Raw genomic sequence first — 23,291 nt, 5'->3', positions numbered from 1 at the left:
CCTGGGTAGGGTCAGTGTACAGATACTATAGTCTGTGGCTGTGTATGAAGACCAAGATGAAAGAGGCGCTCATTCATTCGTAAGCCTTCACTGGCTACCTTAGGATTGTTTTATCATTCTGACATTTTAAAAAGGCTGTCCAAATACATTTTCTTGAAAGAAACATTTATTTATGATCTTTATTGGTCAAAGTTTCAAACAAATCCAGAACAGGTGTTCACATTTTGAGCCTTTAGTGAGAGACACTACGTCACGTGTGAAATAAATGCTGATCCCGTGGGGTGCTCCCCTGACGCATTTAAATACTGGGCTGATCAGTCAGAAGACGACCTATGTGACAGAATCTGCTCAGAAATCTGCTTGAAAAAGGGCACGATTTAAATCCCATGTGGTTTTTCACAACATAAATGTACTGTAACTTATAATAATTTCAAAACAAACTCCCCAAGAATCAACTCTCTCTTTACATAAAAAAAATAATCAATTTATACTCTTCTTGAAAGAACTCCAACAATGTAAAATAAGTTCCAATTCCATATATATATAATATATGTACATTTATAACTTAGGTGCTCTGTTTCTCTATATACTTTTATCCATGCATCGCGGCAGGGGTGGACGTGAGGGCTACAGGGGCCTCTCGGAGAAGGCAGTGTAGCTTCTCACCCTGGCAAACAGCAGGGGCGTGTACATCTTGTCGATCTCGAAAGCTGTGACCGCAGTCTCTCCAGTTGATCTGGAAAGAAAGCACAGAATCACTCGTTACCAGGAGATATCAACTCATTTGAAATCCTTGCCTTTTTTGGGGCGGTGGTGGGGGGGGAGGAGTTTATTTTAGGCTTTAGCCTTTTTTAAATTTAATTCATCTCAGTCAATTCTAAATAATATAGTGTATTATAGAAAATTTGAAAAATTTAGAAAAATGTAAAGAAAAATCACTCATCACCCCATCACCCAGATACAGCCTCATGAAGCATTTCTTCCAGGCACTTCAACCTTGCTATCAAACTTTACTGCTGAAATCATACTCTACTTGTCATCCTGCCTTTTTAAAACATTATGACATAAGCATTTCCTCACGTCATTAAATACTCTTCAGAAGCCATTTTTGTGGCTGCATAATATTTCACTGTCTGCTTATACCACATTTACTAAATTCTCCTTTTGCTGGAGATGTAGGCTGTTTCAATATTTGGCAATTAAAAATGATGTTGTGATATTTTTGAATATGAACAAAACAAAACAGATCCCTAAGAGCAGAATTTCTAAGTCAAAGGCTATAGACTTTGTAAAGCTCTTGTTAAAATGTATTTTAGAAAGAATTATAATCCTAGAAGAGAATTTAATGAGTTTATATTTGCATGATCAACAGCACAATTTCAGGTTGGAGGGGAAGCAGGTGACGAGTTACATTACCACAGCTTTTAATTTTCTCCTAAAAACAAAAAAGGAGAAATAAACAAAAACATAAAATTCAAGTGACTTTATAGATATTATTATAGGGACGTCAACGTGATCATTAGCAGTTACAAATGACGTCACTTTTTTCTCTTAAGATGTGATGCTTTTCATTTGCTTTGTCCTACTTCTGGGTTTGGTTTCTTTCTTTGAAAAGAAAAAAAAAAAAGATTCCACTTCACAAATTACTCAGAGAAGCAAAAAGAAGATAGTAGGACCAGGAGGTAAGGATGAGGAGAGAGAAAAATGCTCTTTCTCAGCTGTCAGGACCTCCCAGATGAGTGGGAAGTTATTTGTAAGATGGAAACGTGACAGAGGAAGTTTTCAACAACGGAGTCAAGGTTGTGAAAGAGGCTAATGGAAGCTGACCTCACAACCTGCCTCTCAGAATTCTGATTTCAACTGGCATGCAGACCCTCGGGCACACACCGGTGTTCCTTCAAACCTAACAACAGCTAAGATCTGTATCCACGTGAACTGACATTTCACTTTCCTAATTCCTTTTTTTTACTTGACTCATTTCTGCACTGTTCCTTTCTCACACATTCTCATCTGTTCATTAATTATTTCATACAAGCAAATCCTAACTCATAGGACAAAGAACTTTAAATAGGAACCACTAAGAGATTTGGCTTTGGAACACACGAAATCTTTTCAGCAGACTTACTTTCCTAACTACAACTTATTTTAAATCTGGGTATAATCCCTGGGGATAAACCAAATGGAAATAAGGTGAAAAATGATCAGACTGAAACATGGGAGAAGAAAAAAGGTCTCGGTGCTTTACAACTGCCTTGAGTAAGCCAACGAATGAAGTCACGCACGGACAGCTCAGTGACCAGGCACCGTCCACGCACGGAAGCTGCTCTCAACCCCACAGGGTCGGTGCCCACCCGCATCACCATGGGCAGTGGGCAGGAGCTCGGAACGCTCCACTTCCTGGTCCACTTTTAGGTTTTCTCCAGTTGGCCGTTTCCTTCGTCTGCAGGATTATTATGCTGTGGTTTTGCTCTGTAATCGAACGTTCACTCTGAGGAATCAAACCCTATCTGAGTCCCTCAACTGAACAGGAAGGACATATCTAGTCCGTAACCTTGGGATTTTTACTGCATTCGCCTACTTGTAAGTAATATGACAAGAATGATGTATCCAGATGAGTTTGTTGAACGTCTGGTGGCCACTGGAACACAGCTGAAGCCCCACGTGAAAATTCTGATCGGCTTCTTGTACAGGGACACGGCGAAAATATCTGTATTTATAGTCAAGTGGTTTCTGTAAAAGAAGAGAGGTGCATGAGCAACAGTGAGGCCTCACTTCACTGACAGAGACAGAGAGATGGATGGTGCTACACCTCAGAAGCATGTTAAGTTACACACCATCTGCACATAGTGAACAGCTATTTTGGTTATCGACTGAGAATGTGTACGAGTGCCTGGAAATACACGAAGGACTCTAAACGCAGAAGGCTCTTCCCTCCATCATCACCATCTCAGTCAGTCATCACAACATCCCCAGGTGTGACGTGCGACCGCATCGCTGCCGTGTGATGGCCGACAGGATGAGGACCCAGGGCGGGCAGCCCAGGGCCAGTGTCAGAGATGCGAACTAAAGTTCCTGTCTCCCATCTCTAAGCCTAGTATTTCCTTCTACTCGAAAACACTTGGGAATTTTTAAAGAGGGCAAGTGATAAACTGGTGAAGGCTGTAGAAAAAACACTGAGTATAACTGATCCTTTGCAATAACAGTAAAAGTCAACGGAGAAATAGATGTGACAAGGTTCACTGGAATCACACTTCTGTAAATACTGCTAAAAACACCAGAATGTCGCCACTATGCACGGCTTCACTGAGTCATATTCTGCAGAGAAAACTGGTCATCAGCATGGGAGTCCCTAAACTCTCTTATTAGATAAAATCTAAACAGCTAGGGCCTCACGACTCCCCAGCTCTGACCTCAGTAAACTCACGGCCAAGGTCACAGTGACAGCAAGCAACTCTGCCCCTCAGGCTGTTGCCCCCCGATTCCGGGAGCCAGAGGGAGCCAGAGAAGCCACAGCGGAGGGCCACAGGACTCACAGATGAAACCCGCCCTAACTATTCCCATACATGGTGCTGGGGGTGGGAGGGAGGGGGTGTTTAACACAAGAGAAACTTCATTCAAGAGCTATATTAATTATAAAAGCACCAGGCAAGTATTTATTCTAACTACCTCACAACTGACTTCTTGAGTACACATTAGCGTTTTCAACCAGGACTGAAAAAAGGCACATGGGGAAAAGCTGTGAAAAAAATTAGCCCCTTAATCTGTTAAGCGAATTTAAAACACTCTGGAATGTAATAATTCAGCCATCGTATTTACTCGGCATTTTTTTTTCCTTTTGTAAGAAAAGGAAGAAGGAAATTATCTCACTTCAGCTTATTTCCAGTACAAACTGAAATTCTAAAAATATCCTTGTGAAAGAATTATCTCTATGAGTCCGTTTAGGAAGAAAATCTCCTAGGATTCAAAAGGAGAAAAGCAAAAACATAGTCATATATAACTGTACTAGTTATTTCACAGGAATAACTAATAGTTACTTTGGCTTTACGTTTTCATGCGTAAGAAACCTGGACCAGAAGAGGAAACTTGGAGAAGAACAAATAAGTTGATCCAATAAAAAATAACTGTGTTTTAGAAACCCTCCAGCTCTCCTCAGAGATATGCTGTAAGTCAACACCCATATTGTATAAATTACGAAACGGTATTTTTTAACCTTTCTAATCAAGAATGCTTGAATGAGCAGGGTAAGAAAATTAAAAGGAAAACTGCCAATTCCACCTTGCATACTCACTTCTTCTTTCTTCTTAGTTATCACAGCAAATACTTTCGTCTGATTGTCTATATCTTGTGACAAGCGATAATGACCCAGTAGAATTGCATCAGTTCTAAAAATTAAAAAAAAACCAACACTTTAAATCTATTAATCCGTAATGTGTATTTATTTAAGTAATCGAGAAGGTAATAGGTTAGTTAGAAGTGTTTATTCAACTTGCCTGAGGGCAATCAGCTAGGATGTGAGTAAGTCTAGTCTCCGAGGCCCCAGACCTGCGGAGGGACATCTCTGCGGAGAGGCCCAGGGATCAGTTGTGTTTTTTTTTTTCTTTTGGCCGTGCTGCATACAGCTTGTGGGGTCCTAGTTCCCCAACCAGGGATTGAACCTGGGCCCTCAGCAGTGAAACTGCTAAGTCCTAACCAATGGACTGCCAGGGAATTCCCGGGATTGGTACTTTTCACAAGTGCCCCAGATGACTGCTTCTTTAATCCAGTATTAAGTTACATAATCTGCAAGTTACCACCTAAAATTTGGACTGGATAGAAAACTACAGAAAGACACTACCTGGTATTCCTGGTTCTTAAACGCGGAACAATGGACTGGGGCTCCTCAGGGGTGGTCAGCATCATCACGTGGCCATCTGGGAAGAACCTTATGTACCTGTGGAACAAGGAAAACACCAAAACACCACATGCAAATAGAAAACACATCCTTATTTACTGGTACCGAAACCTATTTACTCATGGCTGTGAAACCAGAATGGAAATACCGTGGGCCAAAGAAGTGGCAAAACATCATTGACACAAACATGACCTGTGAGGCCAGCAGAAGAGAACCAAAGCATTTGTGTGTTTTTCCCCAAAGCACTAACTAATGTCAAACGAAAGTGAGGCCCAATGCTATTACAGGGCAGTTACCATAGCTTACTTGTTTCCCAGTGACACTAGTATCTGGTGAACAATAAGCCTGAGTAACAGCACAAGCTACCTGACAAGGCAGAAGACACGGAGGAGCTCTAAAGTGACTTCATAGTGATTCTTAGGTTTAGAGCCCAGGAGGAATTAACTGATTTATCTTAACCTACTGGTTCTTTGAGTGCAGTTCCTGTTATAACACCGGATAAAAATACTGAGGGCCATTTTGTGGATAAATGCAAAAGCCACAAAGAACAGATGTCCAATAACTAACGAACCAATACTTGGAGAGAGAGAATTTTTCACTCACTCAGTTTACTACAGTTGTACCTGTAATATTCCACTTGGTGCCAGGCTCTATAGAAACCATCAAGAGACTGTTCCCCTTGACGAATATATGTGGTTTTACTGATATACACGCCTATAAAAAGAAACAGGTTTTTTAGAAAGAACATAATAAAAAATTTTTACCACCATGTAACATGTTTCCAGTTTTGTTTTTATTGTGGTTTCCTTTAAATATACTTATAGTACTCTGCTCTGTTATAGAAAATTAAGACTGTGTATTTCTCAAAATCAGCACAACAGGTCACCATTGCTCTAAAGAGTTCAGCTTACCATCAAACCGAACACGTGGCCTTTGTAAAAACATCTCTCTCCAGGATGTATATGCAACAAGTTTAATACAGCTTCTGCCCCAAACTTTCAAGCACGCCAAACGCCATATTTCAGGATCTCTAGGTAATAAAAGCACAACATCAACACATATAACAGGTGAGTCCCTATCCGCACTCAGACATGAGAAGCATTCCTGCCACCAGCCATCTTCTATTCGGCAATATTGGTTGAGTGCCGGCCAGGCACTGTCCTGGGCACTGGGGACAGACTGACGGACAGGGCAAAGGCCCTGCTCTTTTACAGGGAAAGCAAACAAAAGAGAAGAAAACAAGAGAAAAGTTTTAGGTAGTGTGCTCAGTACAAAAAGAAACAAAGCAGAGTAAAAGGACCAGGACGATGGTGGTGGGGAAACAGAGACTACTTGTTTCTGGGCAGGTGTCTACGGTGACGAGGAAGGGTATCCTGGCAGAAGCAACAGCATTAAAGGCCCAAGGGCTGGAGTGTGGCCAGCACGTTCAACAAGGAGCGAGAAGGATCATGCGGCTGCAGCAGAGTGACTGGGTGAAGTGCAGACTACGTGTGTGAAGAGGCAGGCAGGGGCAGGTGACGTAGTGCTCTACAGGCGGGAGTGGCCCTTTGAGTGAAGTGGAGGCCACTGGAGGGTTCTGAGCATGACTGATGCTTCTAAAAGGAGACTGGTGGTCTACGGAGAATGTGCTCCCGGTATGTAAGAGCGGAAGCCCAGAGACCACACAAGATGCCAATGCCATAAACCAGACCAGGCCTAATGGTGGCTGAGCCAGAATGGTACTCGGAGAAACAGTGAAACAGTCAGACTGGAGGTCAGTTACGAAGACAGCACCAACCCTAACCCTAACAAGACTTTGTCATGGGATTACTGCAAAAAGCTACGCAACTGACATGGTTCTAATACAACTCAAAATAATTTTAACGCCATCTTTAACACTATCTTTAACTGAAAACATTCCATTTTAAAGACGTAGGAATTACTTATATTGAAGCCAGACTGCAAAAAGAGATAAACCGCCCAAATTTACATTGCAACGTATTTCAATTTTATTCTTTTAACAAATACTTTTATAACCAAATTTTATCCTACCCCTGAAAATTTATTTTCTTAATTCCCTTTTTGTTTTCTCCTGTGTAATTAAAAGGAAAGTTAATGGAATAACAGTGCTAGAGACCCCAATTTCAAAAGGCTGGGTCAATCCACTAGGTGCTTGATAGGTACTTGTTAAACAGAAATGCACACAGAATCACCAAAAAAAACCCCAAAGGCTTTAAAGTAATTCAAATGTTTTACCCAAAACACAAGACTCCAAATGAAATTAGGTTATTTAAAAACAAGGCATCTGTATTTTAAGAACTACATAAAGTTATAAAAAAAGTTCTAGATGCTAAGGATAAAGTATTTATTTTTATATAAGACATTCATAAAGGATTACCTGTCTTAAATAAAGTTACACTAAACTATGATTATTCTTCACATAACCAGATTTTAAAAGTATAGCTCTTTTCCCAATTTTACTGAAAAATATTTGACACACATCACTGTAAAAATTTAAGGTGTACAGCACAATGGTCTGATTTACATCTATTGTGAAATAAGCCACAATAGGTTTAGTGAACATCCATCATCTCATACAGATACAATAAGAAGAAAAGGTCTCCTGTGATGAGAAATCCTAGGGTCTACTCTCTTAACAACTCTCTATCATATGGCGATGGTAACCATAGTCACCATGTTGCACATTACATCCCTAGTACTTATTTGTACCTTCTGACCACCTTCTTCCCTCCCCCACCTCTGGTAACCACAAGTCTATTCTCCTTTTCTATGCAGATGCCACATGTAAGTAAGATCATGCAGCATTTGTCTTTCTCTGACTTATTTCACCTAACATAATGCCTTTAGAGTCCATCCATGTTGTCACAAATGGTAGGATTTCTGCATTTTTCATGGCTCAATAATATTCCATTGTTTATATATACCACATGTTCTTTATCCATTCATCCATCCATGGACACTTAGGTTGCTTCCATGTCTTGGCTATTGTAAATAATGCTTCTACGAACATGGGGGGCAGATATGTTTCAAAGTTAGTGTTTTTGTTTCCTTTGGATATATATTCAGAAGTGGAACTGCTGGATCATATGGTAGATCTATTTTTAATTTTTTGAAGAACCTCCATACTGTTTTCCATAGTAGCTATACCAATTCATAATCCCACCAACAGTGTGAAAGGGTTTCCTTTTCTCTACATCCACATTTATCTCGTCTTTTTGATGATGGCCATTCAAACAGGCATGAGCTAATATCTCACTGTGGTTTTGATTTGCATTTCCCTAATGACTAATGATGTTGAGCAACTTTTCATGTACCTGTTAGCCATTTGTATATCTTCTTTGGGAAAACATCTATTCAGGTCCTTTGCCCATTTTTTAATTAGATTTGGGGTTTTTTGCAATTCAGTTGTATGAGTTCTTTATACATTTTGGATATCAACCTCTTATCAGATATATGGTTTGCAAATATTTATTCCCAGTCCATTGGTTGTCTTTTCACTTTGTTGATATGTTTTTCACCACTGCCAGAGTTGCTTAAAAAAAAAAACAGTAAGTACCTGGCACAGATATAGAATCCTCTGCACACCTGTGACAACTGCTCTAACGATCTGAGGTCCAGGTCGCTCGACACCACCCATCGGAAGATGTACATCAGGACCTCCATCGGCAGCGCTGCAAAGGAAACTATCCTCTCAGTGACTCTCCTTCCTATACATCACTCTGCTGTCACATTCTCCCTGCAGATATCTTTATGTATTCCTTAAATTTTATAAACCGCACCTTCAGTACTGCTCAGAGCTACAGCACAAGTATATTTAACTACCCAGAAGTAAAAATGGTTCCTAACATCAAGACACAAAATATCTTTGTTTTTTCACTATTGAACAGATCCAAAGGTATTTTTATAAAGTACCCCTTTCCCTTGGAAGATCATTTCATCATCAAGATACATAAAAATGGATATGTTAGAAAAATAGTCTAGTATGTATGCATGCGTATGCATTTGTTAACATTAAAAAATAACTTCCATCTCCTTGGAAATTTTCAGTTGTCCTCCTCTGGAAAGTCCCATAGCTAAGTAAACAACATTTAACATATGAAAAGAAAAAAACCCCATCAATTTTTAAACATTCAGCCCATCTCAGGACTACCGTCCAACCTGGCTGAAGTGCCTGATGGTGCCATTGTTCCTCCGGTTTCCTGAGGGCCATCCCAAATCACACATTCACCCTCGCAGAGCATCACTGAAAAAAGAACGGCACCCTTTTTTTTTTTTTTTTTTTTTGCCGTACGCGGGCCTCTCACTGTTGTGGCCTCTCCCGTTGCGGAGCACAGGCTCCGGACGCGCAGGCTCAGCGGCCATGGCTCACGGGCCCAGCCGCTCCGCGGCATGTGGGATCTTCCCGGACCGGGGCACGAACCCGCGTCCCCTGCAGCGGCAGGCGGACTCTCAACCACTGCGCCACCAGGGAAGCCCAAGAATGGCACCCTTTAACAACTGTGCTACAAACTCCACTCTGCTTCGGATCTTGAAAAGCTTATCAGTATGCACAAATTAGACCTCCCACCATACTTTGAACTAGAGCAACTGTCTGACAAGCTATCTGACCTTGTTAAGTTTGGAAAACGTAAATCTAAGGAAAAGTATTTCTCACTGAGTTATAACGACCACGAAGTCACACCTGATATGTGAGTCTGACTGCTCTCAAGTTCGGGCTGGCACAGTTTGAGCACAGACTCCTGAAACGTGAGCTGCTGCTGGAAGTAGGACAGGAGGTCTGCCATCTTGCTGTCATCATCGGTATCTTCGATGCTGAGAAAATAAGGGAGGTGAGTGAACGCAGTGCCACAGTCTACACAACACAGCTTAGAAAATGATTTTCCACAGTACTTTCAAAATCTGCTTTAGAAAAAGTCATCCAAAAGCAAACTTCTTACTACTTTTTTTTTAATATGATAAATGGTTACCCTGCCTTGCAAAGGTGTATACCAACTTTTTGAAGAAAAGAGCTTCAGCAATTTTAATTCCCATAGAGAAAGAATTTAAATTTTTGGATACAGGTGTTGAGATTTAATTAATTAGTTTTATGGCAAATAGAGATTTCATGAATTAGTAAAAAGATACTTTCAAATGATTTTTAAAAATCTTATGTAAATATATCCTTTTAAGTGACCACAATCCATTGTAACTGGATAAAAATAAAACATACAAATGTTATCTGAGGCGCTTACTTACCAAGGGTTTTCTAACGTATGTGCCTTATCACCCTACCTTTAGAGAGGAAAATATGTAATTTTAAAAAGCAGGGTCCACAAATAATTTATCAGTATGAACAAATACATAGTTAGAGTTCTAGAAAAATATATAGCTTTCCATTTTTGCTAACAGTAACCTTAAAAATGATCAGACTTACAAAAAGGTTGGATGAGGATGAAGTTAGAAAACCAGGATGGGCTTATTATAAGACAACAAAGGGCACATGCGGCTGAGGCTAGATGGACTGCAGGGCTATGCTACCAGCTTTTTACAGAAGGCAAAAAAAATAGCAGAGGCTTTTAGGGCCTGTTAAGTCTGTTAAGAAAATAAACTGTACCCTTAAAGAACTTTCATAGCATCTGGGTTTGTGTAACAGGACGGGAGAGAAAGAAATGTTCCTTTAATGTTTTAACACAACCTTTCTCAACAGCCCTTGGCGTCTATCAAACTGGCTCAGAGCTGGGTCTAAAGGACTCTACCCACATTCAAAGAAGGTTTAGAAAAAGCCCCAGTGAGTCCTTTTGAGTATGAACTACCTCACGTTATTAAATCGAATTTAGTGAACAATATTATTAGCCCCAAACAGACAATAAATGCTGACTTCACCAGGATTCTTTTAATACGGCTTAGCCAAAGCTTAAGTGTTAATACCATAAGCAGTTAAGCAGCACGGGCGATCAGCGCTAAGTTATCGATAAAGGTAACCTCTTAATTGTTTCATGGCAGAACTAATATAATGTCTCATCACCAAACTTCTATTTTTCTCTGTACTGCTCATTTTAAACCTGACATCCTTTCGTGGGGACAGACTCCCTTCCCGTCTAATATAAGCTTTGGGAGAGAGAGGGGTTAAGCCAATACAATTTTATAATTGCTTTACACACAGCTTCAAAAGTATTCGCTTAAAAATATATTCTCTTGGTCTCTGTCCATATAAACAGTCAATGCTACTCCATGACTGTGATGCCAATGGCATCTGTACAATGAAACACAGTTTCTTTGGTTTTTTTTAGGAGCGCTTATGTCCTGCCCGTGTTTTTAAACAAATGTTGCAGTCTTAACAGTATTCTATCTACAACAAAGTCTGGTTAGAGTCCAGCATTTTCCTAATAAAAAGCCTTTTAAAAAATGTATTATTTCAAACGGATAGAAAAGGAGAAAGACTAGTGTAATAAAACACTATGTACCCAATTTCAACCATTAACATTTTTCAGGCTTGCCCTGATCACGTTTTAATAGTTTTGACTTTATATGTTTCAGAAAGTTGAAATGTGTCCTTTAATTTACTCCTTTCAGTAATCACTGCTTTTATTTAAAAAAAAAAACTCTTTCATCACCTAATTTTCGTTACACCTGTTTACAATATGCATTTCTATACTTTACTCTTAAAATTTCCCTAATTAAAAAATTTCTACAACTTTATAAGCAAGTCTTTATATTAAAGACTATATAACAACAGAATTAGCACCGTCTTCTTATCATTATCATGTTAAGAGTCAACAGGGCAAAGACGCTTAACTTTAACAAACTCTATATATTACTGTCTATCAAATTATGTACGCACTAGCTGTTTCCAACGCCATCACCATCTGGAGACCGGGTATAAGTAATCTTGAACTCTATATCAGGTACAAGTTGCATAGCCCTACGATAAAACTTGATGGCTAAAAGAAAAAATAAAGCTAAATTAGCTATGACCACACATTTTTGTCATTTCCTTTGATTACCCTAACTGTGGTTTAATTTGGTAACTTTCTTTACAAACAGCCAAATTCCCTTTTTCTACATGCAACAGTCGCAGTCAGCAAACTTATTTCCAAACCCTACTAGTCAGAAATAATCTTTTTCTAAAGCTCTCACGTTACAGAAACTTAAGATGTTGCATTTTACTCTTATCTTTTAGCCCATCTTTTCCCTCTGCCTCTCACATATTGTCAGAAATGATCTTATATGTGGCTGTCTTTCTCTGTGCTTTGAAAATGCCACTGCTGCAGCCCCAACAAAAACACCTTTAAGCAAACTTCTTCCTAGGATGCAGAAAATCAAACGTTTCCTCCTGAGTAGAATAAGGAGAAGGGTTTTCTGGAATTTATTGGAATTTATTCTTCAAATCCAACTTCCTTTAGTCCAGCTGCCTCTTATTTAGCTAAGTAACCTATAAAACCTGTTTTAAATCAATCTGCTGGCCAGGAGGTTTAGAACTAGAACACTGAGCAGTCTCTCCCACAGAGACACACCACAGAACCTGGGGCTGCAGAAGCCGACTAGTTCTTTCCGCACAGATGAAGCCCACTCAGTTCAGTCCACTCTGCCGTGTTCTGCTGCTCTGGGTGAGTGACTGTAAACTACGTGGACACAGGAACCTCACAGGCTAATAAAGACTGTGGCAGGATACCACCATTTGGGCCCTTTTCATATCTCAGAGTGAAAATACCCCTAGAAGAAACTTGCAAATAAATGCAGTAATTTTGAAAATGTTATTTGGGGGGCATTTTCGAACCACTCAAGTGCTAGCATTTTTTTCCATGCCCCAATTAACAGCTTTTCTATCAGGAAATGAAAGCCTAATTACAAACCTAATCTGGTAAACAGCCCCACTACTTGGTTTACTTACACATTTCTACTGGCCTAATAAAAGAGACAATTAAGGCTGAAGAGTATTCCTTCTCTAAAATGTACATTAGAATTTAGAAAGCATGTACATGTTCCTCCATCTATCCTTCATAGTCTCCTCCTCTGAAATAACGTTCACCTATAAAAGGCGCATATCCTATTTTTTCAATGGCATATCCTGCTATTTTTCAATAAGCAACAGTATTTTTAAGACTTTAATAATAAAGAATAAATACTAAACCCTAAATGTAGAAAAAGGTTATTTGACTAATCCTACCAATATGAGATGTTTCTCAGCAATATTTTTTGGAGAGAGACAGGTTATATAAAAATACAATTTTTATTTTTTAAAAATCAATATCAAATATAGAGACTGATGTTCTGTATAAATATATTCTATTTTTTAAAAAATTGGTGAATAGCAAAGAGTTCTTATTCAAAACTGTCAAGACAAGATGATCCTGGGACCTGAGTTTTTACCTTCATAGAGAGCTCCATTTTGTTCTTCTTCTACTGCTTTTAGGAAGAGTTCTCGAGCCTATAAAAATAAACAGTGAAAGACAATTTCTGAAAATCTGTACTAAAAGTGAGCGTGGGTGGTAGAAGGATAGCCTTTTCAACAAATGGTGCTACAGCAGGTAGACATCCACAGGCAGAACAATGAATGTCAACCTCTACTTCATAGCTTACATAAAAAGGGACTCGAAATGGATCAAGGACTTAAAAGTCAAACTTTAAAAACTTTTAGGGAAAAAAAGCAAGAAAATCTGGGAGACTTGGGCGAGGAGTTCTTATACTTGACACCAAAAGCACAATCTATAAAAGGAAAAACTGATAAATTAAACCTCATCAAAATTAAAACTTTTGCTCTGTGAAATTTCCTGTTAAGAGGATGAAAAGGGTTTCCCTGGTGGCACAGTGGTTGAGAGTCCGCCTGCCGATGCAGGGGACACGGGTTCGTGCCCCGGTCCGGGAGGATCCCACGTGCCGCGGAGCGGCTGGGCCTGTGAGCCATGGCCGCTGAGCCTGCGCGTCCGGAGCCTGTGCTCCGCAACGGGAGAGGCCACAACAGTGAGAGGCCCGCGTACCGCAAAACAAAAAAAAAAGAGAATGAAAAGACAAGCTACAAAGTGAAAGAATTTACAAGCCACATATTCAACAAAGGACTTGTATTTGGAATACATAAAGAACTCTCAAAACCCAACAGTAAAAACATGAGCAATCCAATCAGAAAAGACAAACAGGTATTTCACTGAGGGGCGTATAAAGACAGGAAACAGCACATGGAAAGATATTCAACATCATTAGGCACTGGGGAGATACAAATTAAAATCACAAGAAGGTATCACTACACAGCTATCAGAATGGCTAAAATTAAAAAGTAATGACATGGGCTTCCCTGGTGGCGCAGTGGCTGAGAGTCCGCCTGCCAATGCAGGGGACACGGGTTCATGCCCCGGTCTGGGAAGATCCCACATGCCACGGAGGGGCTGGGCCCGTGGGCCATGGCCGCTGAGCCTGCGCGTCCGGAGCCTGTGCTCCGCAACGAGAGAGGCCACAGCAGTGAGAGGCCCAAGGACCGCAAAAAAAAAAAAAAAAAAAAAAAAAGTAATGACAACTCTAAATGGTGACGGGGATGTGAAGACACTGGATCACTCATACACTGCTGGAGGGAAAATGGTGCAGACGCTCTGGAAAACAGTTTGCAGTTTCTTTTAATCAAAGATGCACTTACCATACAACTTAGCAATTGCACTCTTAGGCCAGAGGGATGAAAACTCATGTTCATGCAAAAACCTGCATATGAATATTCACAGCAGTTCTAGTAATAATAGCCCCAAACTGGAAAAAACCCAAATGTCCCTCGACAGGTGAGTGGTCAAACAAAGTGGGGTACGTGAACACCATGCAACACGACTGAGCGGTAAAAAGCAACAAACTCTTGACACATACAACAACTGGGACAGACCTCAAAGGAATTAAACAACACTTTTTGAATATCAAAATTATAGAAATGCAGGCCAGCATAGGGGCTGCCAGTGGTTAGGAATGGCTGGGGAGGAGGTGGGCAAGAGAGCGTATAACTATCAAGGTAGCAAGAGGGAGCCCTGTGGTGACAAAACAGTTCTGTATCTTGATTGTGGTGATGGTTACATGAAGCTACACGGCTAATTGCAGAGAACTATTTATACACATACAGACAGTGAAGTGCTTGGAAACCTGAATAAGCTCTGTGGACTGTACCAAGGTCTACTTCCTAGAAGCCTAGCTACGGAAGGTGTCACCGTCAAGGGAGGACGGGAGGGGTGCACAGGACTCCCCTGTGCTATGAATCTGTGATTATTTCAAAATTAAAATGAAACAAAACAAATATGGAAGTTTTTAGTTATCATGGTAATGTCGATTATTAAACGGCAAATTTTTGTAAAGAAAAACTTGGGTCTGATGGTATGAAGATGACAACCCCTGTGGAGTAACAGGATACAGTCAGCCCTCCACATCCCTGTCTCTGCATCCTCGGATTCAACCAACTGCAGATCAAAAATATTTGAAAAGAGTTCCACAAAGTTCTGAAAAGCAAGACTTGAATTTGCTGCGCAATGGTAACTATTTACTCAGCATTTACACTGTACTTACAACTATTTACAGAGCATTTACATTGTACTAGGTATTACAAGTAATCTAGAGATGATTTAAAGTATACTGGAGGATGTGCGTGGTTATACGCAACTGCTACACCGTTTCATACAAGGAAGGTGAGCATCCCCGGACACAGAGGGACAAATGTTGTGAAAACTGAAATGGTGGGTTGAGTGTACTTTGTGTGAACAAGCACTAGGAAAGAGGTGAACCATTAGAAAGCATTCAAAATTTTCCAGGATAAGGAAGTAATTACTGCATCACTATAAATCTGTTCAACTCAAAATATAACAAAATATTGCATTATGACCTTTGGGAAGGTGTTAACATTTAAACCAATTTTTTCCCCTTTCAGGCTTCTGTTAAACAGATTCAGAGGCATCTGTCTTTTAGACCAGGTGAATCTCAGGGGTGTATATTACCAAAGAGTTCCGGCAAGACTGTATACCTGCAGGAAAGAAGGAGTAATGTGTCATCCAAAGGCCTACAAAAAGTGGTGAGGGATGGACACCCTGGCACACTTGTCACCGTCTTTCCAAGTACAACGCCCCTAACACTTAACTTTTCTTCTTTTGCCAGCTCCTGCCTTCCTCTGGTGTCCGCTGCTCTCAGTGAAGAGCCTCTCGTTGCTCTCCAAGGTCGAGATTCTAAACTGCTCGAGCCTCCACCTGGGGCAAGTTCAAACATCCACTGAGCTCGGAACCTCTGGAGTTGTGCCTGAGGGAAGAAGAATGTTTCAGGACCCACCAAGGAAGAGGAGCTCAACTCTGGAACAATCTGTCAATAGGTCCAACACCGATGTCCACACATACACATATGCTGAGAAAACACTGTCTTTAAATTATTAAATTACTGAATACTACCATTAAATACCTGTTATCTTCCAAGATAATTTTTTGCTTAAGACTTTGAAGAAATTGTGAAATTTTGCCTAAAATAAGATTCTCTATACAGGAGAAATCTAATGGTATGAGAAAATCAAATTTTAATTGGAATCGAAAATGTAAGCCATCACTTAGGGACTGAACTTAGATGCTTTCAAACATTTCTTCCCTTGGAATACATCACCTCAAAATCCTGTATGCGAGCCCCAAGTCTTTCTTTTAATAACCTTTCTCTTTTTTAAAAGAAATTATTTTTTCTAATACATATCATTAAAAAGAATCTAAACATAGAAAAAGTGAAACCCCCTCTGTGGCAGGCTCTGCTGTGCTGCCCAGACCCCCCCATTAGGAACTGCTGGGAGTGCCACAGAAGAACAGCCCTCAGCCCTCGCCCTGCAGTAGGGCCTCAGGGAGACCACACCCCTTCCCAAGTGCTCCCCACCCAACGACTGATCAACGAGAGTGATCAAAGACCCCACTCTGAAAGGTCATTCTTCCCCCGCTCTGAGGAAGTCCTCGGAACTTCCGCAGGATTAACTGAGCTGGTCCACTGAGACTGCAGAGCAGTCCAGCTCCCCCAACCCCCTCAGGCTTCCCTCCCTGCCTCCCTGGCACAGGTGCTGACTCCAAGAGCACTGCTTAATAAACCTCTTACACCCACCTCGGAGTCTGCTTTCTGGGAACCCAACCTGGGATGCCCTTCCCCCCAAAGGACATTGGTAATTGGATTGTATATATTAGTGCTGGCTTTTTAAAAAAAGAGTACAGATTTAAAACATGAAAGCTTTTAATAATTTTTCTCTACATTCTGCACACTGCTTTGACTCCCACCTTCCTATTACGAATGTAACACATATACCTCTGACTTAAGCATGTGGGATCTTAGTTCCCTGACCAGGGATTGAACCCGAGCCCCCTGCATTGGAAGCGCGGAGTCTTAACCACTGGACCGCTAGGGAAGTCCTAGCAGCACTCTTAACGCCTACTAGATGGTGCACTCCAAACACACAAGTATTCTAAAGATTACAAATTCAGTAAGAAGCACTTAACTAACTACAATGAATGGTTTTCTATTTCGATGCACAAAGCTCTACCCTATCCTTTTAAACGGCTGCAGAATATTTCACTGTATGGATGCATCATTACTTAACACAAGTGATGGATATTTAGGTTGTACTCCGTTTTTCCATATAAACAATGCTACAATAAACATTTTTGTATGTGTATATTTACTCACTTCCCCTATTATTTCCTTAGGATTAATTTCCTAGAAGTAGGATTGCTGGTTCAAAGGGAATGTATGTTTTTCATTTTGATCCATATTGCTAATCTTCCCTGCAAAAAAGCTGTAGCAACTTATGCTTTCATGTATACTGCGTGAGTGTTCTCAGAGCCTGGACAGCAATAGGCATTATTCAGTAATCTGATCTTTTTTTAAAAAAAAATTCTTTGCTGATTTGTTTTTTTTGTTTTTGTTTTTTTTTTGTGGTACGCGGGCCTCTCACTGTTGCGGCCTCTCCCACTGCGGAGCACAGGCTCTGGACGTGCAGGGTCAGCGGCCACGGCTCACGGGCCCAGCCGCTCCGCAGCATGTGGGATCTTCCGGACCGGGGCACGAACCCGCGTCCCCTGCATCGTCAGGCGGACGCTCAACCACTGCGCCACCAGGGAAGCCCTTAATTTGTATTTTTAAAAAATTATTAGTGAGGCTGATTATCTCTTCTAATGTTTCATAAATATTTATATTAATTTTTTCCATTAGTTATCCATTCCTATCTTTCTATCCTATGTTGTTACTACTTTTATAAGGATGTTACATCTGTATCAGAGATATTAATCCTCTTCCCCTAGATGGTAAATAGTTTTTCCAGTTAATTATTTCTTTTGATTTAGGAGGTCTTTTGCTATATATGGGTTTTAAACTTTTAGGAGGTCAAATCTGTCAATCTTTTTCTTTAAGGTGATGGGTTTTAGTCATGCTTATGCCTTGGTTTGAACACTTTAAACCCACATACTGAATTACACAGCAGCAATTACTGATATTCCTTTTTACAGAAAAAGAAATCTATAACATAGTCATAACTTAAGTATTCTAAAAACCGGTATGAAGATACAGCTACATTCAATGCAAATAAGAACCTATGAATCTTCATAATTATGACCAACTCCTGCTTATGTATGGAAAGCAACAGAATAAGAACGAAATGCACAAAGGAAGAAACATGCCTGCAAATCTGTCTCAGCAGGGCGTTCGTTTTCATCCTCATCTCCTGCCCTGACAGCGTCGGAATGACAATCTTCCTCAGCTTCTGCCTGAGTGGGGGAAAGCAAACGACGCTCAGGAATAAGCAAACACAGTTTCCCTGGTAACCTACATCTCCTATTCAGCTACCTGCCCAGTGAAACACACAGCTGCCTCTCTCTGAATATCTTCTTCACAGGTAAGTTAAATGATTGCAGTCAGAAAAGTCTGACACTTTAATTTTTTAATACTGTAGAATAAACAACTTCACTGGGCTCCAGCTTAAAATGTTTTGGTAGGTGGTTAAAAAGAACAACTTTGCTTCAGAAAATAACAGTTGGTGGTATAGAGTTCAAATAGTTTTTGTTTCATGGATCTCTTAAGACCATATAGAGCCCATATATGGTTGTCCCTTCTTTACACAAACTGGAATGTTATTAATGTGTGAATGACTTTAGTCTAATAATATTTTAAATGTACTAGAAAAGCTCACTCAAATCAAAGACATGTAAGAGTGAAGGTTTTTGTAAAGAAGCTCCTTCCATTTTTTTTTTTTTTATAAATCCAGATTTTCATATATTGGATTGACTTAAAGTGGAATAAAGCTGGGCTGGAACTACTGTGCACGGCTTGGGACTTAACAGAAGCCTCAGGTCAGTTTCCGTCCATTTTATCCTTTTATTCTCCATAAATGTTTGCTAAATAAAACTGGATCCTATATTCCAGTGAAAACGAAATGTTGCCTAGGTGTGGTCTATAACCTAACACACTTGTTAGCAAATAAGACTTGCTCAACACTTCAAGTGTTCAGTCCTATAAAGAAATGTGGCAATCAGGGAAGTGACTTTGAAGGTTAGTTAGAAATAAAAATAATAAAATCTATTTAACTTCACTCATTCCAAACACGGTAAGTTTTACAATTGCCAATTGGGGTTGTAATTTGTTCCCAGGACTAAAATGTCTGTATTAACACCTATCTTTGAGCACAGCAACCAGATATACTTGCACTACTTCATAGCACAACACAAACAAGCCTGGCTCCCTATCTTATCTCTGGCAACCAGACTTACAACAGAGGTGCCTGTGAGATGTGAACTAGTTAGTACGTGGTAAAGTGCTTGGCACCCTGGAAAGGCTAAATCAGTGGAGAAATAAAAGAGAAAGGCTGAGCCTCGGATGAACTTCCAGAAAACTGGAAAATCTGAGCATCAACGCACTGTCAAATACATTTTTTTAAGTCTCTGTAAGCTGAGAGCTTTTCCTACTCAGATCATCAGTAATGGGAAATTACACAATAAAAGGGTTTGAGTTTATAGATCTAACAACTGTATTTCTCTCTCTTCTCAAATAAGGGTCTGCTTTATTACTATAAACTCTAAGGACAGCTAATGGAAGGGGACCTTGGTCCCTGGGGTATCTCAGTAATTCAGCCTCTACCTCTAGCCCAACAGCCCCACCAAAGTGACTTCAAGAGCTCCCCCTGCTCTCTCCAGCCCCGCGCTTTGGCACACGCTGCTTTGCTCTCTGCATCTGGAATGCCTGCATCCTCTTCCACTTGGCTACTTGCTACTCATCCTTCATGATTCAGCTCAGGGATTATCCCAGGAGGAAACAAATTCTGATCCTTTCACTTGCCTCTTTGGTTTTCCCATTACACTTGTGCTGGTATCACAGCACTTAAGACTTGTATTGAGATTTCGTCTCTTTCGCTAGAAATCAGTGCATTGGCATCAAGATCTGAGGTCTGGCACTATGCCAGGCTGATAATAAGTGCTCCAAAAAATGAATTAACAAATAAAATGCCATGAGGATATATAATGCGTATCTCAAGGATGAGGTAAGGAGACAGGAAGCCTATAATACAGACAGCATCTTCTCCCCTGGGCTGTGTTAATAGAGTTCTCATCCACTAAGACTTTGATTTTGACAGTATGGTGACAATAACAATAACAAGAACCATCAAATTTGGGGTTTTACCATATGCTCTTCAACTCAAATACCACTTGAAATAAGTAGGTCTTTGGCTGTCATCCAGAAATTTTCACTTTTGTTTTTCATAACTGAGTTGGACCTAACATCACCTTTCACTAGAGTAGCTCATGTGTTCATCCTTTTACTGTTTTACACATGGGACTAATGAAATACAGAAAGTTAAGTGCTTAATCCTGGGCAGAGAACTATTTCTGAAAGTTTAAAAGCATAGTCAATTAGTGTTTTTCTATTCACCAAATTGACTTCATAAAATAAGTTCATTCAACCATTCGTGTATTAAATAAACACTTGGGTGTCTACTATAAGCTAATGAGTTTGGGATCATTTCACTCTTGAATCACTCAACTTTAGCCAGAGATTAGTTTCTCGGAACGACAATTTATTTGAAGCCAAAGCAAAGCAGCATGGGGCAGAGACTACATACGCCAACACGCAATAGCCCCATGGAATCTGCTTTGTCAATTTCTGGAGCTTTGCTCAGTTCCTCCATTTGGACCGCACTGACGCTGCTTGGGCCCTCGCTGCTGTGAAATGAGACAAAATCCCTCCAACCCCAAGCCACCAGGACCGCCAGCCAAAACCCTGCCCCAGGAACTGCCGCGTCCTGGGGCGGGCGTCTCCTAAACCCAGGACTCCTTAAAGGGTCAGAACGGCGGCTCCATGGGCAGGCTTTTTGTTTTGGAGGGGCGGGGGGCGGCGATCAACAAGTGTCTCCACTTGCCAAGGCTCCCTCCCGTTTTCAGATGTTGCGACGGCTCACCTCAATCTACGCTCGCTTTTATTAAAGGGACGAGATCGGTTCAATGCCCTCAGCAGGCCGAGAGGCGTTATTCTCGGCCGTCCAGCAAACCCGCTCTGCTCACCTGGAGACCCAGCTAGGGGGCTCGGTAGGAAGGAACCCCGGGGAGCGGGCAGGACTAACACTGTCCGCCACCCTCAGGCCAGGGCCCCAGTATGGTGGTAGCCGTGCAGCCCCCAACCCTCGCAGGTTCACCCTCTCCACGTCCCCCGGGGCTCCCCGCAGGCCCGGGCCGTCCCGCCCGCCGCCCGCCCGAGCTCCTCGGCGCTTTACCATGCTGGCGGGCCAGCCGGCCGCGGCCGAGGGGCTCTCGGCGCCCCTCGGCACCGCCCCCGCGAGGAGGTGCCCCGGGAGTCCGGTGTCTACTCCTGCCGTCTGCTGCAACGGGACTTAGCAGAGTTCTCGGTCGGAGAAGCGCACCAGGCAGCGGCAGTAACTGCGGGCCCGGCGTACGGCAGCCATTTTCGCAGGGCAGAGGGCCAGATCGCGGCGCGCTGGGGCGGCGGCCGGGGACTCGCGGAGCGCAGGGACGCCTGGGGCCCGCCGAAGCCGAGGACTGTGCGTGCACCGGAGCCTCGACCCTGCTGGAGACCCCGGACGCCGCAGCGTAGATGCACCCCTGCCGCGGAAACCTGCGCCGGCGCAGCGAGCATGCGCAGTGCTGACCCGCCGCCGCCCGCGTGGGCTGCCCTGCTCCGCTGCCCGCGCACTTCCCTGTGGAGGGCTAGGGACGTGCGCTTTCTGTGTGCGCGAGGGACAGCCCGGGTGAGGTCAGCCCGGGGTGCCGAAGGCCAAACTCAGCCTAGTATTCGGCTCAGTGAACTTACGCAAACTTGAACAGGACTTAACTCAAATTTAGAGTTGAGACCCTAAGGCAAGCGGCCCGAAGGCATCGAATTGGGTGCCCGGGACGGTCACTACACCATCCTCGGCGACTGTGGTTAGAGTCCCACTCCGGGATTGCAGGGAGACAGTTAAATTCCACTATCGTCACAGGCTGTTATAACGACTAAACTTTTTAAAGACACGGTCCTGGAGGTTGAGAAAAGAGGCGCTCAGGAGAGTAGCGGCAGGAGAGAAAACAGCCCCCCCCAACGCCCGTCTCACTACAGATCCCATCATGCAACGCGGGAGGACGTTGCGGCTCTACGGCTCCGAACCCCGAGTCCTGCGGAGACGGATTCCGCAGCGCTCTGGGATTTGTGGTCCGCCGTTCCGCGTAGAGCACCAGCCCTCACTTGCCGTCCGGACCCCGCTTCTTACAGCCCAAACACCTGATTTCATTTCCGCAGAAGGCACTCTTGTTTGTCAGGCAGTGTATTATTTTCCCACACTTTACATTGTTTTAAATACTGAATGTTGCATGCTCTCTACTCTGTGTAAACCTAGTCTTGGGGCTTCTTACCTTCATTCAGCAAACATTTATGTAGTTTCTAAAGTTTCTACTAGGTGTGGGGTACTAATAGTCATCAGGTTTCCAAGATCCTACTCGTGGTTCTCACGAGTTCACAATAGTTTAAATCTCTTATCCATTATTTTCTTTTATTGTGTTTATTTAGATCTTAGTAATGCAGTACATTCTTCTTCAGAAAATAGAGGCGAAAAAAAATGGGAGGGGTGCAGAATGGTGAGCTACAATAAGGAAGCCCCAACTGCTGTCTTGTAATATTAGAATCCACCCTTCCGATGGGCTTTTCATTTGCATCCTAAGTCAGCTACCTATAAAAAGTACATTCTTGTTTAACGGGGACTAAAAATTTACTAGTTTTCAGTTTTTAAAAGAGACTAGGGCTTAGGTCTGTTAAGGATGATTTTCCTCCCAATGACCTCTTTTAAATTGTATTTTGAAATTTAAATCGGGAGAAAGATTAGATGTATGGATTTATAATAGAAGAAAATGTTATATGTGACTAATGAATACAAAAGATCAGTTTTGCAAATGAGGAATGGGGTATTGAAATATTTTCAGAACGA

At 41.7% G+C, this 23,291-nt stretch overlaps 1 protein-coding gene across 1 annotated transcript; it reads right to left on the bottom strand.

Moving 5' to 3' along the window:
* Positions 1–154: 154 nt before the first annotated feature.
* Positions 155–21,993, bottom strand: FBXO9 (F-box protein 9). The gene is made up of 13 exons (XM_082847974.1): positions 21,591–21,993; positions 18,511–18,597; positions 15,964–16,117; positions 13,241–13,300; positions 11,712–11,811; positions 9,573–9,703; positions 8,448–8,562; positions 5,803–5,921; positions 5,515–5,605; positions 4,835–4,930; positions 4,289–4,382; positions 2,579–2,730; positions 155–736 (listed from the first exon to the last, which is right to left on the bottom strand). Exons 1-13 carry the CDS (start codon positions 21,591–21,593, stop codon positions 628–630), a joined length of 1,311 nt encoding a protein of 436 aa, XP_082704100.1. The 5' UTR covers positions 21,594–21,993; the 3' UTR covers positions 155–627.
* Positions 21,994–23,291: the final 1,298 nt, after the last annotated feature.

This window comes from Leucopleurus acutus, assembly GCF_964270905.1.
Source record: "Leucopleurus acutus genome assembly, chromosome: 10".
Lineage (NCBI taxonomy): Eukaryota > Metazoa > Chordata > Mammalia > Artiodactyla > Delphinidae > Leucopleurus > Leucopleurus acutus.
Note: the sequence above shows the minus strand (reverse complement) of the source record. Positions and strands in the feature narration are given on the sequence as shown.

Coding starts and splice junctions, on each gene's coding strand:
- FBXO9 (XM_082847974.1), bottom strand. Junction 11,812..13,240: donor AAATGGAGCTCTCTATGAAG/GTAAAAACTCAG, acceptor TTTTTCTTTTAG/CCATCAAGTTTTATCGTAGG. Junction 4,383..4,834: donor TTAAGAACCAGGAATACCAG/GTAGTGTCTTTC, acceptor TTTAATTTTTAG/AACTGATGCAATTCTACTGG.